The sequence below is a fragment of the Anastrepha obliqua genome, chromosome 5 (genome assembly GCF_027943255.1).
Source record: "Anastrepha obliqua isolate idAnaObli1 chromosome 5, idAnaObli1_1.0, whole genome shotgun sequence".
Taxonomy (NCBI): Eukaryota; Metazoa; Arthropoda; class Insecta; order Diptera; family Tephritidae; genus Anastrepha; species Anastrepha obliqua.
This window is the reverse complement of record NC_072896.1, coordinates 117,797,540-117,820,562: the sequence shown is the minus strand read 5'-3', so window position 1 is coordinate 117,820,562 and position 23,023 is coordinate 117,797,540. Positions and strand designations below refer to the sequence as shown.

Sequence of the window (23,023 nt, the reverse complement as noted above, 5' to 3'; positions counted from 1 at the left end):
CTGCTTGGATCGTACGCAGAAGTATCGTCCTGGCTACTTCCAAGTGAATGGCAATCAGGGTTTTTGCCCCTCCATAGAATTCGTAGCAATAATATTATTGGTTCTACAAATTTGTAAGGGATTTCCTCCATTTGATGCTTCCAGTCTAAAGGAGGACTCTTCATATCTTTGCTATTACAAGCGGCGTAGTAAAACAACACTCTGTACATTTTTCGTAAAGTTAAGCTTAGGATCAGCCAAAAGTCATTCCATAACATTTGCATTGTATTACAGGGTTTGAATGAAAAGTAATGGGCCTTCCCGCGCGGAGCGTCTGCCAAGCGATCAACCGAATCGGCTGATGGGGGAAAATTATCGTTGGACCTTCCCTTTCCACTAGAAACCGGTTCCAGTTCGCTGGCAACAGCGGTGCAGTCAACATCGCTCCGTGCGTGAAAGCTATTTTAAAAGTGTGTTAGGTTTTTGCAGTAGCGAAAATGCAGCTATCGTTGGAGCAACGTTACTCGATCAAATTTTGCGTAAAGCTAAACGAAACGAGTACCATTTGGGCTACTCAGGGATGCTTACGGGGACCAATCTCTGTCCAGTGCCCAGGTAAAACGGTGGCAAAAGTCGTTTAAGGAAGGCCGGGAGGACGTCGAAGACGAACAGCGATCAGGAAGGTCTTCGACGACGCAAACAGACGAAGATGTGAACCGGGTTCGTGAATTTTTGAACATTGACCGTCATGCTAGTCTACGTGAGATCAGTGAAGAGTTAAATTTAACTTATTACAATGTGCGGGAAATCGTGACCGGAAAACTTGAAATGCGCAAAGTGTGTGCCAAATTCGAGGCGATCCAAAAAACTGTGACAGCCGAATTGAACGCGATTCCGGCAGATGAGTTTAAAAAATGTTTCCTGCAGTGCAAGGACCGCTACCAGCGGTGTATTGACACTCAAGGGTCCTATTTTGAAGAATATTAGTTGTATGAGCCAAAATGTTTAATAAAACTGCTTAAAAAAATAAGGCTCATTACTTTTCAATCAAACCCTGTACCTTAGCCACAGCCACCATGAAGTTCGACATGGGGTATAACATACCACGTTTTCTAGCTGAAAAATAAGAGGAGCCGTCCACAATTGTGTTCCACTAACAACGGCAACAAGTTCATATTGAATAACGCCAATGCACTATTCAAAGTTCATATCAGTTGAAGAAAAATAGAGTCGTAACTTTTTTTGAGTCACAACACCGTGCCATATTCATCATCATCGCCAAAAAACCTGGGTTCTACAGAATTTCTTTTTCTCAGTGATAAATATTTGTATCATAAAAATTAAGGGAATACAAAACAACAAAAAAAAAATTAAAAAAAAGTGAATCCAGTGGCGTTGCAAGTTGTTTCGAGCAAACTGCAGTCGCTTCTGCTTTTGAGTTAATCGCGCAGCAGCATTTAATATAGCGATTTGAATGTTAACCGATCTTCCCAGCATACTCAATGTGCCTTACACAGCGACTCATTCCGATTAAGTTCATATCTAACAACGCGCAAACTTTTTATTGAATTCTATGCTGACCCTATCATCTAAATTGTTCTCCAGCGTGCTCGGAATTACTATAATTTACCACAACTGCCTTAGTTGTTCAAAACGTTTCAGTTTACTGATGAAATTTTGCAAATTTTAAATTCCACGAAGTTTTTTCACGAACAATAAACTCAACTGTTTTGTGATCATGGTGCATCACACTTCATTTTGTGGTTAAATGGGGAAATTTTCACGAAATCATACAATCAAAATGTTCTCACTTACTAAGGTTATAATTTTCTTTTTCCTTTAAGGCTTGCTGTTATTGTTTCTCACTATGCACACGTATTCAGCTAACAGTACTCGTAATAAATTGTTTTGCTCGCTCACACCCAACACAATTCATTTAGAAAGTTGTAGTGTGGTTATCATTTTGCAATGGGTCGTATTGTACCTTCAGTTCAGTGGGGAGTTAGTGCCATGAGTAAACTAGTAAACTGTCTATTTTGCTCTTCACCTCACTCCTCTTACATACGATTGGTGAATTATACTTACATAGACCAATGCATATGTGTACAGCACATTCCTTGGGGCACGACGACAGTGTGTAATTGATACCATAATAAAATAGTTAAGATTTTGTAAAATGGATACCTTTTTGATTATGTGTGATCACGTTCGGTAAGCTTTCGTCGCCCCTCGTTTTTCTTGTTTTACGTACTTTTAAGAAACTCATTTTACCTTGGTTACATACTTGACTATTGTCAATTATATGCTTGGGTTCTTACTTAACTGCGTGTCTGCTATTTTCCTACGAAGAAAATTTGTCATTAATGAGCTCGTAGAAAATAGTTTTGAGGTATAAATGAAGAGAGTGGGGAATTTTAGTTATACTCGTACATTTTATATGGTTATTAGCTTTTTATTAACTCAAAACATATTGGCAATGAATTATGTTAACTGAGTTCAGGGAAATTGTGGAAGGACTGAGGCGGATAAATTTGCTTTTTGCTTGGAACCGTCTTTTTTATATCATTTTTATCTGACGGCTTTTGCTTACAAATAATTAAAAGAAAACAAGCGCTCTTATTTAAGCACACAACAAAAAACAAGCTCTCCTCTGTAATTGAGTTTTTCACTCACCACAGAGAAGTGAATTTAATTTTAATCAGATGAGAAGAAAATTCCATAAGCTGCCTAACGGTTTCAATTAAAAATTGATTTGTTAAAATAAAATACGTTACCAGTTGACGAAAAATTTTGATTTTAATTGAGATAATTTTTCCAACGATATTTTTTTCAAAAGGACTTTGTCATTAGAAAAATGATATTAAGATATTATGCAGTCACACAAACACAAGCATAAACACAAAAAATGAAAAACAAAAATTTGAAAGTGGATATTGTTTATCCGCGCAGCTTTCGACGCTAAATAAAGTAGAAAAAATAAAAAAAAAAAAACAGAAAAAAATTATAGTATTAAGGCACCAGCTGATGCAGATTGGTATGGAGTTTCAATTTTAATTTTCCTCCTTGCATTCTCCCTAAAAAAAAGTTAATGAGCAAAATACCAAAACACATAATAACAATTTTCACTCTTTCCCCAGTTCATACTTTTAAAATACCTCGAATGTTACTGTTTATGCCTTTTTTGGCTATTTTATTCCTTCTATTTTTGTGTCATGTGAAAAATTTTTGTTAAGAGCAAATCAGCTTAGGGGCTCATTATCCACGTTATTCATTTAATTTTTAATTAATTTTCAACCACCTTACAATAACAACAAAATAATAATAACAGCGGTGCAAAATAAAAAAAGGGGAAAAGGAAACCTTGTTTAAAAGAAAATAAGTTTAAAAGAAAATTGAAAAATGTGAAAACAAATAAAAAAATGTGTAGCTCAGTACAAAAAAAAAGTTGAGTTGAAGAAAAGAGTATGAAAAAATTATGAGCAGTAAAATCCCGTAAAATTTAAAATGAGAAAAAAAGTGCTTTGAAAAATGATGGCGCTTTGGCAAAAAAAGTGTTCAAAGTAGAAGTGGTGGAACGATAAAAAGAAAACGAAAAACTTTTGTGTGCAAGAGCAGTTTGAAAGAGTTGCCAGTGTGGCACAAAAAAACTATTTCATACAGAAGAGCAGCGATAAATGCAATGGTAATGGAATTTGGCGCAGAAGTTTGGACGATGACAACATCCGATGAAGCGACGCTTGGAGTGTTTGAGAGAAATATTCTGCGTAAGATTTTTCGACCTTTGCAAGTTGGCAGCGGCGAATATGGCAGGCGATGGAACGGTGAGCTGTATAAGCTTCACGGCGGCATAGACATAGCGCAGCGAATAAAGATCCAGCGGCTACGTTGGCTGGGTCATGTCGTCCGAGTGGATACAAACGCTCCGGCTTTAAAAGTATTTGATGCGGTACAAGGTGGTGGTAGCAGCGGAAGAGGAAGGCCTCCTCTGCGTTGGAAAGATCAGGTGAAGAAGGACTTGGCTTCACTTAATATCCCCAATTGGCGCCGGTTGGCACGAGAAAGAAACGACTGGCGCGCTTTGTTAAACTCGGCCAAAATCGCGTAAGCGGTTATCGCGCCAATTAAGAAGAAGAAGAATGGAATTTGGGTACATAACATAAAGGGTGGGTTGTTGGCTCGTTTATTTTTAAAAATATTTCTGTGACGACGCGTGAGTTTTCCGAATCCCTAATGTGGCAATTTTGTCGCAAAAAACCATTTGCCGTTCGGAGTCGGCTTAAGGGGTTAGGGGTAGTCAGAGGCCCGAAAAAATGATGATTTTCACGAATTTTTTTTTGCTACTTAATTAATTTATTTAACAAAAATAAAAACATAGCATAAAAACATCATGTTTTAACTTGACTTCACCAAAATTTCAAAAAAAAAAAATTAATAATTGCAAAAGTTATCGCTGTTTGTGTGAAGCCCGTTTCTCCAGAAGTCCCTTGCGGTGAACATCACAAGTCCTTGCAGATTCATCTAAAACCAATCGGACAGGAAAAATTAGTTTTATTAATAGATAATCTTGTGCCTGATTGAAGCTTTTTTTTTTTTATCAAAATGAACAAAATGGCGGCCTCAGAAAATTTTTTCCAGATTTTAGAAAAAAAAACCAACAGTTAATTGTTAAAAAAAAAATCGAAATTTTTGAAAAAAACAAAAATCCTTCGATCAGGCACAAGTTTTTTATGTTTTTCAAAAGCTGTATAAATTTTATTGAAATCTACGTAGCGGTTTTTAAGTTACAGTGTTCACCAGTTTGAAAAACATAGTTTTGATAAAAACGCATTTAAAGTTTTGCTATCGGCTCCGGAGCGGCCGAGCGCCCTTTGTTAATTGTTGAATATAGTATTTGTCGGATTCACTTCAAATTTTTACACAATATTTTTAAAACATTATACTTTAAGAAAATGCAAAAAAAAAATCGATTTTTTGAAAATTCTGACTACCCCTAACCCCTTAAAACTGTAGATTTCTCCATTTGTGGAACAACATCAAGACGCACACCACAAATAAGATGAGGAGCTTGGCCAAACCCCTAACGGATGTGTACACACCAATTATTTATTTATTAATTTTAATTGCGCTTCTGAGTCCAAAATGCGCCTTTTACGAAAATATGACTTTTTGAAAAAAGTCATCGTAATTTTTCAGCTGCTTATAGACCTGCACAAGGAGAAGCGGGTGATAATTTGCCTTCAATTGCTGATACAAATGAACCGTATACATTAAAATGGTATCGGAAGCGTATCCTTGGACTGCCACTTGCGGCCTCAGAGTCAGCTCTGACAAAACGGAGCTGGTGCTATTTACCAGAAAATATAAATCTCCGGAAGTTAGGTATCTTGAGGTGATACTTGACCCCAAACTCCATTCGAGGTCACGTATTGAAAATCGGGTAAAGAAGGTCAGTAAAGTTTTCTATTCCTGCAAATCGGCAAAAAATGGGGACTCAAGCCACACGCCGTGCTTTGGATGTACAACGCAGTGGTTCTGCCAATTTTCAAGAGTGAATGCCTGGTTTGCTAGGAAGCTCTTCGGAAGGGCTATAATATCACTGAACTGGAGACCATACCAAGAACTGCATCAACCGAGCATACAGAACTTGTCCCAGTGCTGCCCTGAATGTCGATTTGCACTTACTGCCCATCGACTTTTACGTTATTTCCATCGAGGCTTAAAGTGCAATCAGGTTAAAGGAGGTTGGCCTCTGAATACAATCTCTTAAGAGACATGATAGTATTTTTGGGCAGTTAACAGAGTATTTGTTTGAATTACGGACAGATCTTTCTATCCGAAAACTGGAGTTTGAGTGTCATGCCAGGGCAATCTTTCCAAGTAGGCAGGATTGGAACGTGGGAAAAATCTCCACTGAAGCTGGTACCTCGTCTTCACCGACGTCTCCTAGATGGAATCGGGAGTCCGAGCAAGGGCTTTCTCTAAATCAGCCAATTTATCTATTTCCTTAAAATATGCGAATACTGCTAGTGTTTTTCAGGCAGAAGTCTTTGCGCTCCTGCAGGCATGTAAAATACTTAGAGAATGAGGGACTTTTTTATGACAGTCAAGCCGCAATCAAAACCCTGACGACGCCACGGTGCAGATCCATACTAGTCAGCTCCTGTAAGGAGGCGATAAAATCTCCTGAGTGTCCATTTCTCTGATCCGAGTTTTCAGAGACTTCCAACCCGGTCATCGGCATCCCCTTGACTGTTGTTAAAGTGGAATTGCACAACTTATTTCTCGGGAAAGCACAGAAAAGATGGAGCTCCATTTCTTCGTGTGCTATTTCCGAAATAGCTCCCTATTTGGCCCCAGTACAATAGACGGAAGACTCGGAAAGTCTTGGGGACTCCATGCCATTCAATTTCTCAAATCGTGGCTGTGTTTATCGGTCGACCGGATGGTCGACATACATGCAGAAAATCTAGGTTTACCATTTAACTCCCATTGCAGCACCTGTAGCGATCCTTCAGAGAAGGAGACTGTTGAGCACTTTCACTGTAAATGTCCGGGTTGGGCAGCTAGACAATAAAGGTTACTGGGCGCTCCATTCATCGACAACCTGAGACAGTGCACCAATCTAAACCCCATCAATCTTCTCCTTTACATCCACAGCTCTGGCTGGCTGTAGACATCTGCCTGTTGGGGGAATAGCTCAACCAAACATCTCACAAAAGAAAATCCAGCCATAGTAGTTAGGACGGTTAGTTTTGCTTGACTTAATTAAGCTTCTAGGACCACTTAATTCTTACCAGTAACGTTGGCCAAAATATAGATTGAGCCCAAACTCATAGACATACATATATGCTTATATATAAATGTATTTAAAATTGGATATACTTATATTTCTACGAAAAAGTAGATCTTTGGCAAGGACCACTTTATTTTTATTTAATTTTTCCTCATAACTCGAACGAAATCTTGTTTCATCTCCCTTTTGGATGCTCTACTGCTAGCTTTTAATTCATTACTCAGGTTCATTATTTACATATTTTCCGAGTCATCTAAGTAGTTATGTTGATTGGTGCTGTCAAGATGAAAGACAAATTTTTCAGTTTCTTCGTAAGAGTGAAAGCGTTGACCAGCCATAGCTGCCACTATTGTAAAAATTGTCCGATTTCACATTTACTTGACAACCCTGTCACCTACCACTATGTGTGCAGTCAAAATAAAAAGCCAGCTGCATTCCATCGGCGCTCAGGGACATTTTGCGCCTTGGCAGTTACCGCCCATCACTGCGGCTGTGGAACTTGTACTGTTTTTTTCCTTAGTTCAACACACAAAAGCTATTGGTGGCCAATGGCAAATGGCAGGTCGGATTTCTGTGCTGCGGATGCTGTAAATTTGATTATTAACCTTTTTTTGAATGCTTCCTACGAAAGAGTAAAAACGACAAAACAAAATACAAATTACAAAAGGATAAAATGAGCGCGAAAATAAATTTTTAATTGATTTTAGTAAGTAATTTTTTTGCTAACACATTTTATTTTCTATGCGGATTATTATATTACAAAAAGTTTAATTATTTGCATACTTTCTTGTTCTTCTTCTCCTTTTCCATTTTCTTTTGACTTAAACTTAAGAGTATACAAAAAAATAACAAAAAAAGACAAACAAATATTAAGCAACCATTTCAGGCGTCTGATTTTCTTTCCATTTTTTCTGGGCAACTTTGCACCCATACAAGTTTTGGGGTTTTGGGTTTCTTCTCTGCTGTGTGTGTGTATTCGAAACCGCTATACTGCTACATAACTGTTATATGTAAATTTTCTTTACATTTCTTCAACACTTCCTTTGTTTTCATGCTTAATTAAATATTCATCAAACAAAAGGAAGACGATTGAAAACTTTTAAATTCTCATCAACACCCCCGCCATGCAACGTAGTAGCCAACCAACAGCACTGCCGCTACCTCGCCTGCCTTTCCCCTACGCCCCCACCTAGCAGCTCACTGTAACCTTTACGATTTTTCAACACCATAATCATTTGGCTGGCAGTGCTTTGTTTATGTTTACTTAACCGTCACGGCCTCCACATCACACATATGCACCCACACACACACTCTGACAAGCATGTGCATATCCTTAAACTCTTTTGCTAGCTGCTCATTTCCATGTGTGGCTGCGTTGTACGGTAGTGTTGTCGTAGGAGATGGGGGCGGTAAAGAAAATTTTTGGGCTTTTCTTATGCTTAGTTGAGTACAGACGACTACTAATGTGCTTATAAGAATATGAATGCATGCATACATATTTATTTGCTCCACAAACGCATGAAATTCATGTGTCCGTTTTAATCAATAACAACAAATCACCGTTTACGTTTCGTATTTTCAATTCGTCTGTCAGCTTACCAACTCATACAAATTTCTGTTCTCCAGTTCTCCTGCGCCGCCTCCTTCCCCTGTCCACATTCGTCAACACGTTTCGTCAGCTACTTTTGAGACACTTGAATATTCCCTTTTGGGACATTAAAATCCCATTTGAGTGCATATCCATATGAAGACGCCCATACTTAGTTTCCGTTTGTATGTGTGTTTGTATGTCGCTTACTTTGGGGTGGTCTGTGCTCTTCTACATACATGAATGCATGCCCAAACAAGTACTATATGTAGTATATCTGTGTGTGCTTCCTTGTTGTCTTGTTTGCCAACTTCAATTTAAATTTAACATATGCAAAGTTTTCACTCACAATACAATTACAAAAACAATAACAAGCCATTGTTAGCACCATAGTCGTGGTTACATTGTATGTAAGTAGTTTCTATGTGTAAACAATGGGAATAAATAACGATAAAGATTAAATATTGTAAAATTTTCTTTATTCATTTAAATCGTGAATTTATACGCACATAAATTGTGTATCGTGGTGTGGGTAAGTGTGTGTGCCTTCTGAATCTATTAAAAAGTAGCTAATGTAGATATACTGTAATTAATGTACTCTGAGAGGAAAGTTCGCATGTAAGAGGGCGTGACTGGGGAGAAACGATTCTGTTAACAGTAGAGATTTTAGGTAATAGAGAAGAGTGAACTACATTTTAGAGATACATACAAAATATGTATGAAAAGTATTTTTCTTGACTGGTCAGAGAGCAAAAACAGCACAAACAGAGATCAGAGAATCAAATTTTGTCTACATTTTTGTCTTTTTGTGAATTGAGAGGTACTTTGCTTTTGAGGAAAATGCGTTCCGTTTTATGAATGAATCTCGCTGCAAATGATCTGGGCCTCAATTTCCGTTCTTATCTCGTTAATACAAGCAATAAAAATCACAGGTAAGGGTCTCGTTTTGAGATTAAAGATTTTTTTTATATTAATTGCGTGGTTCCTTCAATAAGCTTATAATTATTTGTCAGTAGTTCAGGAAACAATTTTTTGAGATTAAGCGTGCACTGTGAAGAATTTAGAGTATTTAACGAATTTTATGTTTTAAAGAGAACAAAAGCCGCACATTGACAGCATATCGATTTGATTTTTTCGATCAAAATCAATCATCTCTAGAGAAAGAACTTAACAAAATCAATTGCGATCTAAGTGGTTCACTTAGTGATGTTCATAAAGAGTCGTTCAAAAATGACGCCTATCAGCAGTGCATAGCTCCTAGACGGTACCTGTAGAACAACGCGTCAATATTATTGCAACTTATTATGAGAATGATCGAGCTTTAAGAACAACATATCCCAATTTTCGAGATTTTTTGGGTGGAATTAATCATCCGAATGAGTCGACAATTCAAAGGTTGGCGAAAAAATTTCAAGAAACTGATTCTGTGAAGGATTAAAAAAGGTCAAACACTGGGTATTCTTTAGAGAATATTGCTGCTGTAGGGCAAAGTGTTACTGTACAACCGTCAAAGATTTGCCCTTGCATCCTTACATAATTCTATGAACATAAGAATTGAGGCCAACAGACCATTCGAAACACTGAAATTTTGTGAGTTGCTTCATGGAATGATGGAATGATACGGGTTTTTCAGGAAAATCTTTTTAAGTGGTGAAGCTCATTTCACACTGGATGGATTTGTCAGCAAACAAAATTGCCGTATGCAGAAGAAAATGCTCACGTAATTTCAAAAAAATCCTTACATCCATTAAAATGTACTGTTTGGTGTAATTTTTGGGCTGGTGGTATAATTGGCCCGTTTTTCTTCGAAGATGAAAATAACAGAGCTGTTACTGTCAATGGGAATCGCTATAAGCAACCGATAGATGATTTTTTGTGGCCGGAGCTTGAAGGAATAGACATAGACGATCTTTATTTTCAACAGAATGGAGTACAAATTACACAATATAGGAAAACTGTGCATTATTGCGATCTAAGACTCCCGGTTGGTTAATTTCACTTAAAGATGGTATAAACTGGTCTCCTTGATCATGGGATCTAAGTAAACTAGACTACTTTTTGTGGGGGTTTTTAAAAGTAAAGTCTAGGTAAATAAGCCAACAGCGATTCCTGTGGTGAAACATAACATTCGGATCGAGATTCCTGCGCTTAATGTGATAATATGTGAACGAGTCCTGGAGATTTTTAAATCTCCCATAACAACCTCTAGGTGTAACGCCATTTTTAAGTGATGTAATTTTTCTCATGTAATTGTTAAGAACTGCATTTTAAATAAAAATAGTAAGAATCTATGTTTCTCAGCTAGAATAGTTGGGATGCCATCTCTTGTGAGTTTTACCTTTGGAGTTTTTAAAACCAAATGTTTTATTACAGTTTTCAAGAGGAGGTGAATTGAAAAAATATAAATAAATAAAAAAAAAACATTGCAGATTTTAAAAATGTAGCTTCATAAATTTATACCCATAAAAGTATATATGTAAATATAATTTTTGTTTAGTAATCCCATCATCTGGACTTGCTCCACAGTCGAACTTTCTTTTTATTTCTCGCTCAATGCTTTTTGTTCCCTCGACCAAATTTTTTATATGTAATTGCCAAGACTTTATTAATTAACTTCAAGAAACAATTATAAATATTTGTTTTTTTTCTGCTTAAAACAGCGGATTAATTGAAACTGTTCTTTATGAATGAGGTCTTTCAATGTGTGTACATACACACATACAACGTTCGCCTTGCTTTCGTATTCGCTTCGCTCTGACGCCACGCGAGAGACATGAGTGATGTGTGTGTGCTATACTCGTAGAGCAATGAACGCTTTGAGCTGAGAATGAGTAAATTATGCAATATGAAGTTAGTAAAATGTATAATTTACAACGCTAACTGTAATTTTTGAATGAATGCTTATTTAAATTTCATTCACCTTTGCAATTTCTGGAATAATTTTGTTTGTTTAGATTTGCTAATTATCAATGCACGTGAAAAGATGAGAGTCGCTCAGCTTCGGCTATATACATTCATACATATGTAAATGAATGTATTCATAGCTGTCGAAGTAAAACGAACGCCAATGCGACACGTGAGTTATACAGGGGGATCCACGCTGCGTTTGGAATTTAATTTGCCATAAATATAAGAATATTTTGCGATGATTTTTCTGATTGGAAAGAGTAAATCTTGCCATTAAATATGGAGCACAATTTCATTCCGATGACTCCCTCGGCTGACTGTAAAGCAGTTCACTTTGTCAACCCATTTTTTCTGTACTTTATCACGAGTTTCCGCACTTATCTGACCAATGGCAGCTTCGATTTCATGACGCAACTCTTTAGTCGTCTCTGGATGATTGGCGCTTATTCTTAACGAAAAAACTAGTCGAATGAAATCAAATCCCGCCTTCTGGGCGAGAAGTTGACATAAACATTTCGGCTGACTAGTAGACTTTTGAAGTCAATGCTCAGAACATCGAACGTAAAGTTTATTGTTGATATGTTGCTGAAACCATATGAAGTTTATGACTTTCTCTTCAATTTGGTGAAACAAAAAATCAATCAAATCATGTGCCGGGTTGAAGATGAGCTTCATCTGAGAATATGATTTTTCGATACTAATACCATTTTTCCACCAGACATTCTTCTCTCTATTAGGCGAACTTTGTAAGCGAGGAGCGGACAATTTTTTAAATGTTTAACTCCAAACTAATTTTCTGCTGTATTACCGATGTTTGTTCAGCTGTGAAAGCAGAAAAATGTATAGTTGAAATTCCAAACGCTAGATGTATCACCCGATCTTGTAACACCCTGTCTGCACACCTTTCGCAGTTTACGCAATAAATCTATTTAAGTAATCTTGTGGTTTATTCTTTTGTTTTGTTCTTAAAAAATACAATACACCTCTGAACTGGTACATCGCGACTGGTCTGATTTCGACTCAAGACAACCTTTTTCTGACCTTTTTATTTATTAATAATAATAACGTAAACTCTAATTACGTCGCGTTTTGCTTCAGATCTCTGATAGTGACTCATGAAACGTAAGCAATAGTTTATACCTATAGCGAGTTTCTTGGTACTGAGAAACAACAATATTTGTTCAGTGATTGACAACGACATAAAAACGGAGAAAGAAATGCTTAGAAAGCAACTATTTCTAAAAATATTCTACATAAATAAAGGTTTCTACAATTCATACGGGCATAATTTATGTGCATACGAGCATTAATCATCATTATAATCATTAAAATTAATCATCCTAGATTTATAATTTGTGCAAATGGCGTCATACGTCAATCATTTTTGACACTTGTGAACTATATTAGATAGCTGCAATATAGAAGGAATGGTACATGTAAAGATCGCAATAAAGATTTCCATCACTCAAAATTACAAATTTTTTTTATTTAGTAAAAAAGTTATACAAAAACAAAATTTGTTGATTAATTTTGCGCCACCTTTTACTTACATACTTGAATATAAGGAGTCTTTCAAAAGTAACGCCTATATGTCAGTGGTGAATAATTCCTGGACCGTACATTTTTTTGTCATCTTTGACATTTTTCAAGAACACGGATGTCATAGAACAAAGCGTCGGAATTTTTGAAATTTTAAGAACAACATGCGTTCTTGCTTCGGCAGAACATATACTAAAATTGGAACGATACAGAGAAGATTACCATGGGCCCTACGCAAAGATGACACGCAAAATCGTGAAGCGTTCCACATTTTTACAAGCGACCAGAATACCACCATAAAAGTTGGCTCTTTGCCACAGTACTGCTCTATATACACAGCAGAGGCAGCGGCACTGCATGAAGCGGTTTCCTTCTCCCCGCGATCAGATAAAAAATGTATAATTTGCAAAGACAGCAAATCGGGAATAGAGGCTTTCCTAAACCCCAGAAATAATTCAATCCTCATAGACAATATTCGCGATATCCTATATCGCTGCAAAAGCAAAATAAAAATTATGTGGGTTCCGGGTCACGCTGGTATTTGAGGCAATCTCCTAGCAGACGAGCGGGCTAAAGAAGCAGCCAGAGAACTACTGGAACTGTTTACGTATATTACAACGAAAGATATTCGTAAGCATGTGGCAAAATACTTCGCTGCTAAACATAATACAGAGTGGAGACACTACCAACACCAGAACATAACCCTATGGTTTGATGCCTAACTACCCCCCAAATTGTTTATGCAGAGATTTAAGAACGTTTACTCGCCTTAGAAGAGGCCACACTTTAAAAACACATTGCCACCTTTTAAATGGTTCCGACAGTCCGAACTGCTCACAGTGTAACTCAAGGTCATTAACTGTTATTCACATCCTAGATGAATGTCCTGGCTTGGACCAATTCAGAAAAATTTTATTCGGGAATCTTCAACCATCCAATCTTCTTAAAGCTACCACCTATGAAAACATCAGTGCCTTAACAAATTTCTTAAACTATGTAATATTACAGGCATTTAGATATATTTCCATAGGCATAAGGTATTTATTATAAAATCACTTTGTAAACCAATTATGTAAGTATATAACGTAAACCGAAGGCCTTAGCAGCCAGTGCCTATTATCTCAGTGTATCAAATATTTATAGTTGGTTCTCTTGTAAATAAATAAATAAAAATAAGAACAACATATCGCAAAATTCGTGATTTTTTGGGTAGAAACAATCATCCGAATGTGTCGGTAATTCAAAGGCTGTTGGAAAAAATTCAAGAAATTTGTTCTGTCGAGGATAGAAAAAGGACTGGTAGACTGACAGACCAAAAACTGGACGTTCTGTTGAAAATATTGCCGCTGTAGTGTAAAGTTTTGCCGAACAACCTTCAACAACCAAACCTTCCTCATCGATATCTCGATATTCTCAACAATTAGGCATCCATGAATCGACTGTTTGGCGGATTTAACAGTTAACACAGAGATATTAATTATATAGAATAGAAAAGAATAGATTAAATAATGTAAAATCAATAAACAATTGTTCTTACTGAATATTTACTAAGTTCGGTTATGAAAAGAACGAGCAATAAACGCGTTGCAGGCATAGTTTGAATCTATTCATTCATTCCAAGTCTATTGACAATGAACCGAATGATAACAAAGATCTGCGGACTGGTCGTCTCGAACCAGTGGAATGACCACCAAGATCGTGAGATATCACGATTTTGCACTTTTATTTATGCGGGTATGTAAAGTCTAAATGCTTTGCTTCGCCAGCTTCGATTGAGGAGTTGGAAGCAAACATTTGGTTTTTTTTTGTTTGTTGCCTCCTTTATTTATTACACCTGTCGCATGACACTAAGTAATTCTTTCTGCAGCTTGGATTTCATAACATTAATCATTATCAGTATTACATTTTGGTTAAGTTTTTGTGTAAGTTTACAAGTGTATTATTGTACATAAATGGTGTTTTTTTAAGAGCTATAGGAAAGAAAGAAAACACACGTAGAATTCAAAAACATGGCATGCAATTTTTATTTAAATCGATACTACAGTCCATATAATTTAATGTTTGAAGATTATTTCATGCAAATGTTGACCGCGACTGCGCTTTAAATGGTCCATCCGCTTAGTCCAATTTTGGCTTACTCTTTCCAATGTTTCGGCCGGTATCTCACATATAAATGCTTTAATGTTGTCTTCCAATGCGTTAATTGAAGCAGGCTTGCCTGAATAGACATGAGCTTTAACATAGCCCCACAAAAAATAATCTAAATCTGGGTAGCGAATTGACAGGTCCCGAACGTGAAATAAAATGTTCACCAAACTCGCCTCTCAACAAGTCCATTGTTACGTGTGCTGTGTGGCATGTGGCACCGTCTTGCGGAAACCACATGTCATGCAAGTCAAGCTCTTGCATTTTGGGCAAAAAAAAGTTGGATATCATTTCACGGTAGTGCTCACCATTCACAGTTACGTTACGATTCACAGCATCTTTGAAGAAGTACGGTCCAATGATACCTCCAGCCCATAAACCGCACCAAACTGTGACCTTTTCTGGGTATGTTGGTAGCTCTTGCGTTGCGGTAGGTCGTTCGGCTTCAATTCTTGCACCAGATGTATTTTGAAAGGCTTCACACCTAAATCCTTTCGCAAAATTTTCCACGTTGTTGAGTAACAGAGGCCCAATTGCTGCGAACGCCACCGAATCGATAATTGATGGTCATCATTAACACTGGCCGATACAGCTGCGATATTTTCTCCAGTTCGCACTCTACGTAAGCGTGATGGTGGTTTGATGTCCAATAATACAAGTTTGGTTCTAAATTTAGTCACAATAGCTCGAATAGCCGCTTCAGTGGGTCGATTAAACTGACCATAAAATGGAAGAAGCGCGGGATAAACTTTCTTAACAGAACGCACATTTTTATAATAAAATTCAATGATTTGCAAGCGTTGTTCGTATGTAAGACGATTCATGGCTAAATTATAGACCAAACTGAAGATGTTTGACAGTGAAACAAAACACGAAACGTGCGTCAGCTGTTTAAACCAACTGTTTAAAAAGATAATAGCTAAAAAATCACCCGTTAGTTATCAGCTGAGTTGGAGTTGGTCGTTTGAGCCGCCTGGAGTTTGCCCTTTCTGCTGATCGGAGTTATCGCATGTCAGTATTCGTATGGTTCATTAAGGAGACAGATACCTGTAAAATTTCGGAAAAAAATTGTTTTATTTTCTTTTCATAAAATGTTAATATAATTCTTTAAGAATATGTCCAAAAATTTTTAGAACGTAAAATTAAATATTTCTTATATTTTAGATCGTCAACCGTAACGACTCTGTTCTTTGCGTTCGAGCGCTGGGAGAGGTGTAGTTACGTTGCCGACTTTAGACGCGTTTTTCTCAAAACTATATTTTTCGAATTGGCGTATGCGATAACTCGAAAACTCATTGACCGATCTCCCTGAAATTTTTCACACACCTTTTTTTCGGATATTACTTTCTATGTGAATTTACAATTCAAAAACTTTTCGAGAAAATAATTTTTTTGGAGCAAAAATAGTAGGAAAATTCGACCCAAAATTAATTTTTTTAAGCATTTTATTCCGTGAATTTTTTTTCCATTTTTGTTTAATTCATATAGAAATTATGACATTAATAAAAAGAAAAAATTTTAGTTTTTGTATTCAGGTCACTGACGCCGATGCTACGATGCCCGCCGATCGAGAAACCCCGCTGCGACCTTCCTGGAAGAATTGAGTGTACATCCGCCATTTTAGATTATTAAAATAAAAAAAAAAATTATATTATTTTAATATATAAATAAACTGTATGCCAATTTTTAAAAAATATATTGACTTCTCCATTTTAAATAATTTTAATGCAAATCAGGGAAAATATGGCCGTTTACAGGTATCTGCGGATGACTTCTGCTACTGTATCGATGTTGAGGTCGCGATGAATATCTTCGTTTGGGACGTACCAAGCTGCATTGGTTATAGTTCTGAGGAAGCAAACATTACTAAAGTTATTCAGGAGATATCCGGCCGAAGTCCTCCAGCGGGTCATTTAAAATTGCCGAATTGCGGCACAGTTGCGGCCAACATTTGAAAAGGATTATTTTTAAAAAATGAATGTTATGAATGGTTTTATATAAAAATAATAAAGATTGCCTAATCAATTTGGATTTTATTTGTTTTATTTCACTTTAAATCCAATACTTCTAAAAGTGCAATTGAAACAAAAAACATGAGAAAGTGTATATTGTGCTTCAAAAGAGTTAAGCAGGGTTGGGACCCTTTTTCTGGCATTTCTTTATTAATCTATGAGCTGAAAAATAACAAGAAAAAATTGTTTCTGAAATTTTATATTAATTCGTTTGATGCTTCATGCCGACAGTTGGTTTCAAAATCGAATCTACTGAATGTTAGACACTCAATCGGCCATAGAGTTCGAGATAGATTCGCAGTAAACTAAAAAAGTAATATAATTGTAATAACACAAAGTCGCGCGTATCTTCGAAGTTTCGAACCCGAAATCCCTTAATTGTCATGCCACAATATTTCGCTTATTGTGAACTCAGTGCCGACTTGAATCAAGGAAGTTTTTGTACTTGTAACCCCACATCTCCACCTTCTAGAGATTATGTTAAAAAAGGTCTGTTAAAATAGAAATGTCAGGTGGAGACCATGCATTTCACTGGTATCGATTTTTTTTTCCTTCACTGTTTTAAGGGGTTAGTTAGAAGGCCGTTACAGTTAGAAGACCGTTTTAAGGTGACCACTATATCTCTGAACTGGATCCCCTGAAATTAAAAAACCAAACAGATTGCGTTAAAGTAATGTTAAATCTAGTAATTAATCGAAGGAATAAGCAAAATACATTTTTTGACAAAATGGGGGTTTCTGAAAAAAAATCGATTTTTACCAAAATTTCGGCCTTAAATTGTTTATAAAAAAATATTTATTTTATTATTATTTAAAAAATCCGCGTTTAAAGTTTGAAAAGCACTGCACTGCCGCTCCGGCCTTGTACTTTCAAGCACTCTGAAACGCCTATCCAAATTTGCGTGCAACTTCGAAAATATTCACCAGACCGATATTAAATTTTCGATTCTAAAGCCGTTTTAGCATTTAGAGTCAGATTCGTTATGCGGCGGCATTAATGGAAAATATCCACTCTCAAAACTTTAAACTCAATTATCTCAAAACTATTTTTTTTTTCAGCCTGGTGTTGTCAAAACAAAAAAAATATTCAACCGAATCGTCTGAAATATTAATATGTTGTTCCCATCAATGTTGCATCAATAGCTATCGACCGTACTAGAATCATTTTATTATCTCAAATATTTCGTATTTTTTTTATTAAAAAACTGAAAAAAACCGATTTTTAGAGTGTCAAATTTGACACCGCTCCATTTTGTCATTTTTTTTATTCTAGTACGGGACATAGAATTAATAATTTTTTTTTGATTTTTGTGTTTCAGATAAATAAGAGCCAAAAAGGCCAACACCGTCCAGGTCCAATTTTTTGGGACCTCTTAACATCAGCGGTCATTTCAATTTTCATTTTAGCGCGCTATTTGCATGTGCGAATACAACAATCCGATTTACTGGATGCCATTTTGAAAGTGAAATGTTAAGACATTCAGGGAGAAAACGGGACAAAGTCAAAATATAAATTTCACAGATTTTAAATCACATTTATTAGAAGATATAGATGTGGGGTAATGAAAAAGATGTTAAATTTACAAGGTTTGCTAATTAACTATGGTGAAAAAGAAAATTGTGAGCGGAACTCCGGCTGTCATGTCGCAGGGGATTTGACAGCCGAATTCTGCACGATCATTTCTCATGTATTTACACACTCGTCCAAACAGATGTTGTTTAGACGGCAACGAAGTGTCGTTGATTGATTTTTTTCGTATACCTCCAACACAATCTTAGTTTTTTGTAAACACAAGCCCTATTACGCTCAGATTCGAATAACGGCCTGTTATTGAGCACATCTTCTCAATTCTTTTCATCATGGGGTAATGGTTTGTGCGCAATGCAGTTTTTTCAGATCTGCTCTCAAATCTTCGCAGAAACTGACAGATGTTGCTTCGTTAGGGCATCTGCCTGTTTAAGTACACAGTAGAGATCATTGCCTGTTGCTGAAGCGAGAACAGGTTGATTTACTTAAGGAGTATCCAATGTTTTTGTTTTTCGATTGATGACGTCGCGCCAATGATATGTGGAGTATGCTTGCACTAAAACATACCTCCATTCTTCGGCTGACTTCCATCCTGGGACCGCATTTTCACTGCATAGATGCTGGAGGCTATGAACTACAAAAATAAGCCTATGACGTATGCAGGTTATACAAGTACGTCGCTGATAATCTCCATTACTTTCGTTATGAAGCAGATGGAACTTCGAAAGGGTCAAGAGTCATATGGTCAAGAGTCGTTAATTGTCGACGGCAAGTCTGAGTCGAGCTCCTCTGGAACGCTGTTTTATGTTCAATTCAGCACTTGTCCGGAAGTTCGGTGTGATCAGACGCGGCTTCGCATTGTTGCACTGTGTCGAGGTCTATCTTTTTTATCCATAGGACGTTCTCAATGTATTTCTCTACCGTGTTCCAGTTGCCCTCGCGTTCGAGCATTTTGCTGATTATGTTGCCAGGCGCGATGTCGCCAATCTGTTTCCTCAGAGCATCACGTTCTGCGAGCTATCTGTTCCAACTAAAAAACGTGTGTTCAGCGTAATCGCTCAGCGCTTCGCAGTATATGCACTTGGAATCGGTTACCTTGCCCATGCGGTATAGGTATTTCCGGAAGTATCTGTGGCCCGAGAGGAACTGAGTTAAGAAGTAGTTCACTTCGCCGAAGTTCCTTTGGACCCATTTGTCAATTGATGGCATAAGTTCCACCGTCCATCTGCCATTCGGTTCAGTGTCACATCGGCTTTGCCACCGCAACATGGTTTGGGATATCCGTTCCGCTCCGCTAGTGATGACGTGTTTCTTCTTGGAGTCGCACGCATCCATTCGTTCGCGGACCATGAGGTCGATGGGTACCTGCCCGCTAATCACAAAAATTGCTGCGCCTGAGACAGTGAGGTAGGCTAAGGCAACTCTGAGTGTCGCTGTTCGTTGCACACCCTCCAGTGCTTTGCGCTTGGCTTTGCAGTTTAGCACAATTCCCCATACTTCGCTGACGTACAGGGGAATTGAGTTTGTGGCCGCCATAATTAGCTTTCTTTTGCTCTGTGCTGGCCCATCGATGTTTGCCAATAATCTACTTAGCATACTCGTGAGCTTTGCAGCTTTGGTAGTCGCATACCGTATCTGGGCGCAGAAAGTGAGCCTGCAGTCAAGTTAAACACCTAAGTATTTCACTACTTTTTGGGTCACTAAGGACGTGTCACCTATTTGCAAACTGACCTCGAGTGGCATGTGAGTGACCTCATGTCATAAGGATGACTTCGGTTTTATGTTTGGCGAATTCCAGGCCGTCGTACTCAAGCCATATTTGCGTCATTAACATAACTTGGTTCAGCTTCCTTCTAGCGTCCTCAGTGTCCCGAGCTGGTATGACCGCCGCTATATCGTTCACGTCTCCCACTAGATATGTATCTTCTGACATTTCTATGCTCATTATCTCGTCGTAGCTCAGATTCCAGAGATCGGGGATGTACCGAACACAGTTCTGCGCTAGTCGGAAGTAGTTCTGCCGCCGGACCGGATGCAATGTATAGCCCGATTGCTGAAGGTGTTGGAGATAAATGCTTTTGTTTGCTTAAAGCCTTTGCTGCTAATTAATCGGGAACCTCATTTTACTTCGATAGTCAAAGAAGCAGACCAAATGTTTCTACTCTCTTGATTAGAATTTGATTAATAATATTCCTTTTAGTGCATAAAGAAAAATGATTTCAAGTTGTGTTCTATTTTTTCACCAATATCAAAACCTTCTTTCTTTGGAAAAATTTGTCATCGCCAAATAATCAGGTGGTATCACTTGCTTTCGCATCTATGACGCATGCGGTTTATGCGCTCAGATCATGCCTAATTTTGGAAAAAATGTTGCAACATTCACATACTCGTACATACTATACTCATCGCTAATGCGGATGCTACTATTCTTGTGACTCGACACAGCTTTTTAACATTTGTTCTTCCGCCAGAATTATTTTCCGCTCATTTGAATTTATTGTGCGTTTCAGCATTTCACATGCCTTAGTCTCGAGATTTTATCACATGCAAATGAGCATGTGAACAAAACAAAAGCAAAAACAACAAACAAGAAGGAAATATTGCAACATTTAAGCTAAGGTGGGGTGGGTGGTGTTAGATGTGTGTGGTGGACAAACAGTTGTTCAGAAGAATCTTTCGATCTTGGGATCGGTATAAAAAGCTGTGCTCATGGGCAGTTTCATTTTCAAAATAGCAACGTCAAGTGAGTGAATAGGAAGTGCCGTGCAGTATTCCATTTCCAGTGCCCGTTAATCAATATTTTCTATTGTATTTGTAATATTTACAATATAGAATACAAAAAAAAAATCGCAATTATCATGAATCAGGCCTCGCTTTATCATCGCGCTAGTGCTGTGCAGCGTCGCGATTCGAAACAGATTTTTCAGGAATACATGAAAGTGATGCAGTGGCGCGCGGATGGACGCGACACACTCATCGATATCGGTTCGGGTTCCGGAAATGTGCTAATGGAATTTATTTATCCTCTGTTGCCACGTCAATTTGATGCCATTTTGGCTACCGATATTTCCGAACGTATGGTGGATTTCGCGCGTAAGAATTATGGCAACACGGAGCGTGCACATTTTGAGGTATTGGACATCACCTGCGCGCTGATACCACAGAACTTTCGCGGCCAATTTGATCATGTCACCTCCTTCTATTGTCTGCACTGGGTGCAGAATCAAAAGTGAGTTTCCGCCTTCGAAGCAATGAGCCTTGTTAACTTGAGAAAGAAACTTATGATTTTTGGTATTACAGACGCGCTTTACAGAATATTCATCAATTGCTGCGTTGTAGTGGTGGTGATTGCCTGCTCGTATTTCTAGCGAATAATCCCATCTTTGATGTGTACATAGAACTGTCCAAGACAGAAAAATGGGGTAGCTATATGATCGATGTAATGCACTTTATCTCACCCTTGCACAATAGCGACGATCCGGGCGCTGAGTATAGCAAATTACTACAAGAGACTGGTTTTGTGGACTTTAGAGTGGAAATACGCAACGAGATTTTCGTCTATGATGGCACGCAGAACCTGAAAGGTAAGTGGAAGTAAATTTAGTGCTATCGAGTCAATAAAATTGCTTAATACTATGTAATAGATAATGTGAAAGCAGTTTGCCCATTTCTGGAACGAATACCAGAAGCGAAACATGAAGAGTTTTTGGATGATATTATTAAAGCCGTGGTGGATATGAAGCTGCGCGATGGCGATATCAATGCAAGGGATTTCAAATTTATTGCGCCTTATAAGTTAGTTGTGGTTTATGCACGGAAGCCTAATGGATTTTTGGATAGCATGATTAAGGAGGCGGAGCGTGTTAGGTAGGGACTGAAGTGATTGGAATATGTGTTAAAAATATTGAAAAAAATAAAATAAAAAATATATAATTATATAAAAGTAAATATTGTTACGGAAAATTTATGCCAAACTTTCCTAAGTATTTTTACGGAAAAGTACTTACCGTAATCAGAGAGAAGCTCTTCGTCAACCGTCACAATATTTTTATTATTAGCTGCGCAATGAAGTTCCCGCTGTTTGCTAATAGTAGTTGCCACCAGCAGTGTGTCCTAGTCGATTCTAACGTAATCTTAATGTCATAAACCAAGCTTAGACGTATGGTAATCAAAGTGCTTCGACACATTAGTGATTTTGTTTTGGTATCATATACTTTTGGTTTTGCGAAAATGTCTGATTTTGTGCCGAATAATCGTCATTTGCGGGAAGTGCTGATTTTCCACTTTCATTCGGTATAGCCGGCGGCTGAAGCGCATCGAGAGCTACAAAAAGTTTATGGATATGCTGCTTCAAGTGAAACAACGTGCCAAGATTGGTTCCGTCGCTTCAAAGACAGTGATTTTAATGTTGACTACCGTCCCGGTGAAGGAAGGCAAAAAACCTTCGAAGACGCTGGATTGAAGGCATTGCTCAATGAGGATCCGTGTCAAGCGCAAGAAGAGCTTGCTTCAGTACTAGAAGTTACCCGCCGA

The 23,023-nt window shown here is 37.6% G+C and overlaps 1 protein-coding gene and 1 non-coding gene across 2 annotated transcripts; both read left to right on the top strand.

Annotated features, from left to right (window-relative positions):
- Positions 1-12,974: 12,974 nt before the first annotated feature.
- Positions 12,975-13,081, top strand: LOC129249624 (U6 spliceosomal RNA). Its single transcript, XR_008582677.1, has one exon. It is a non-coding gene; the product is annotated as a U6 spliceosomal RNA (small nuclear RNA).
- An 8,164-nt stretch (positions 13,082-21,245) lies between these two features.
- Positions 21,246-22,375, top strand: LOC129247957 (juvenile hormone acid O-methyltransferase). Its single transcript, XM_054887340.1, has 3 exons — positions 21,246-21,719; positions 21,791-22,074; positions 22,135-22,375. Exons 1-3 carry the CDS (start codon positions 21,349-21,351, stop codon positions 22,359-22,361), a joined length of 882 nt encoding a protein of 293 aa, XP_054743315.1. The 5' UTR covers positions 21,246-21,348; the 3' UTR covers positions 22,362-22,375.
- The last annotated feature ends 648 nt before the right edge of the window (positions 22,376-23,023 follow it).

Coding starts and splice junctions, on each gene's coding strand:
- LOC129247957 (XM_054887340.1), top strand. CDS start 21,349: ATGAATCAGGCCTCGCTTTATCATCGCGCTAGTGCTGTGCAGCGTCGC. Junction 21,720..21,790: donor CACTGGGTGCAGAATCAAAA/GTGAGTTTCCGC, acceptor TTGGTATTACAG/ACGCGCTTTACAGAATATTC. Junction 22,075..22,134: donor TGGCACGCAGAACCTGAAAG/GTAAGTGGAAGT, acceptor ACTATGTAATAG/ATAATGTGAAAGCAGTTTGC.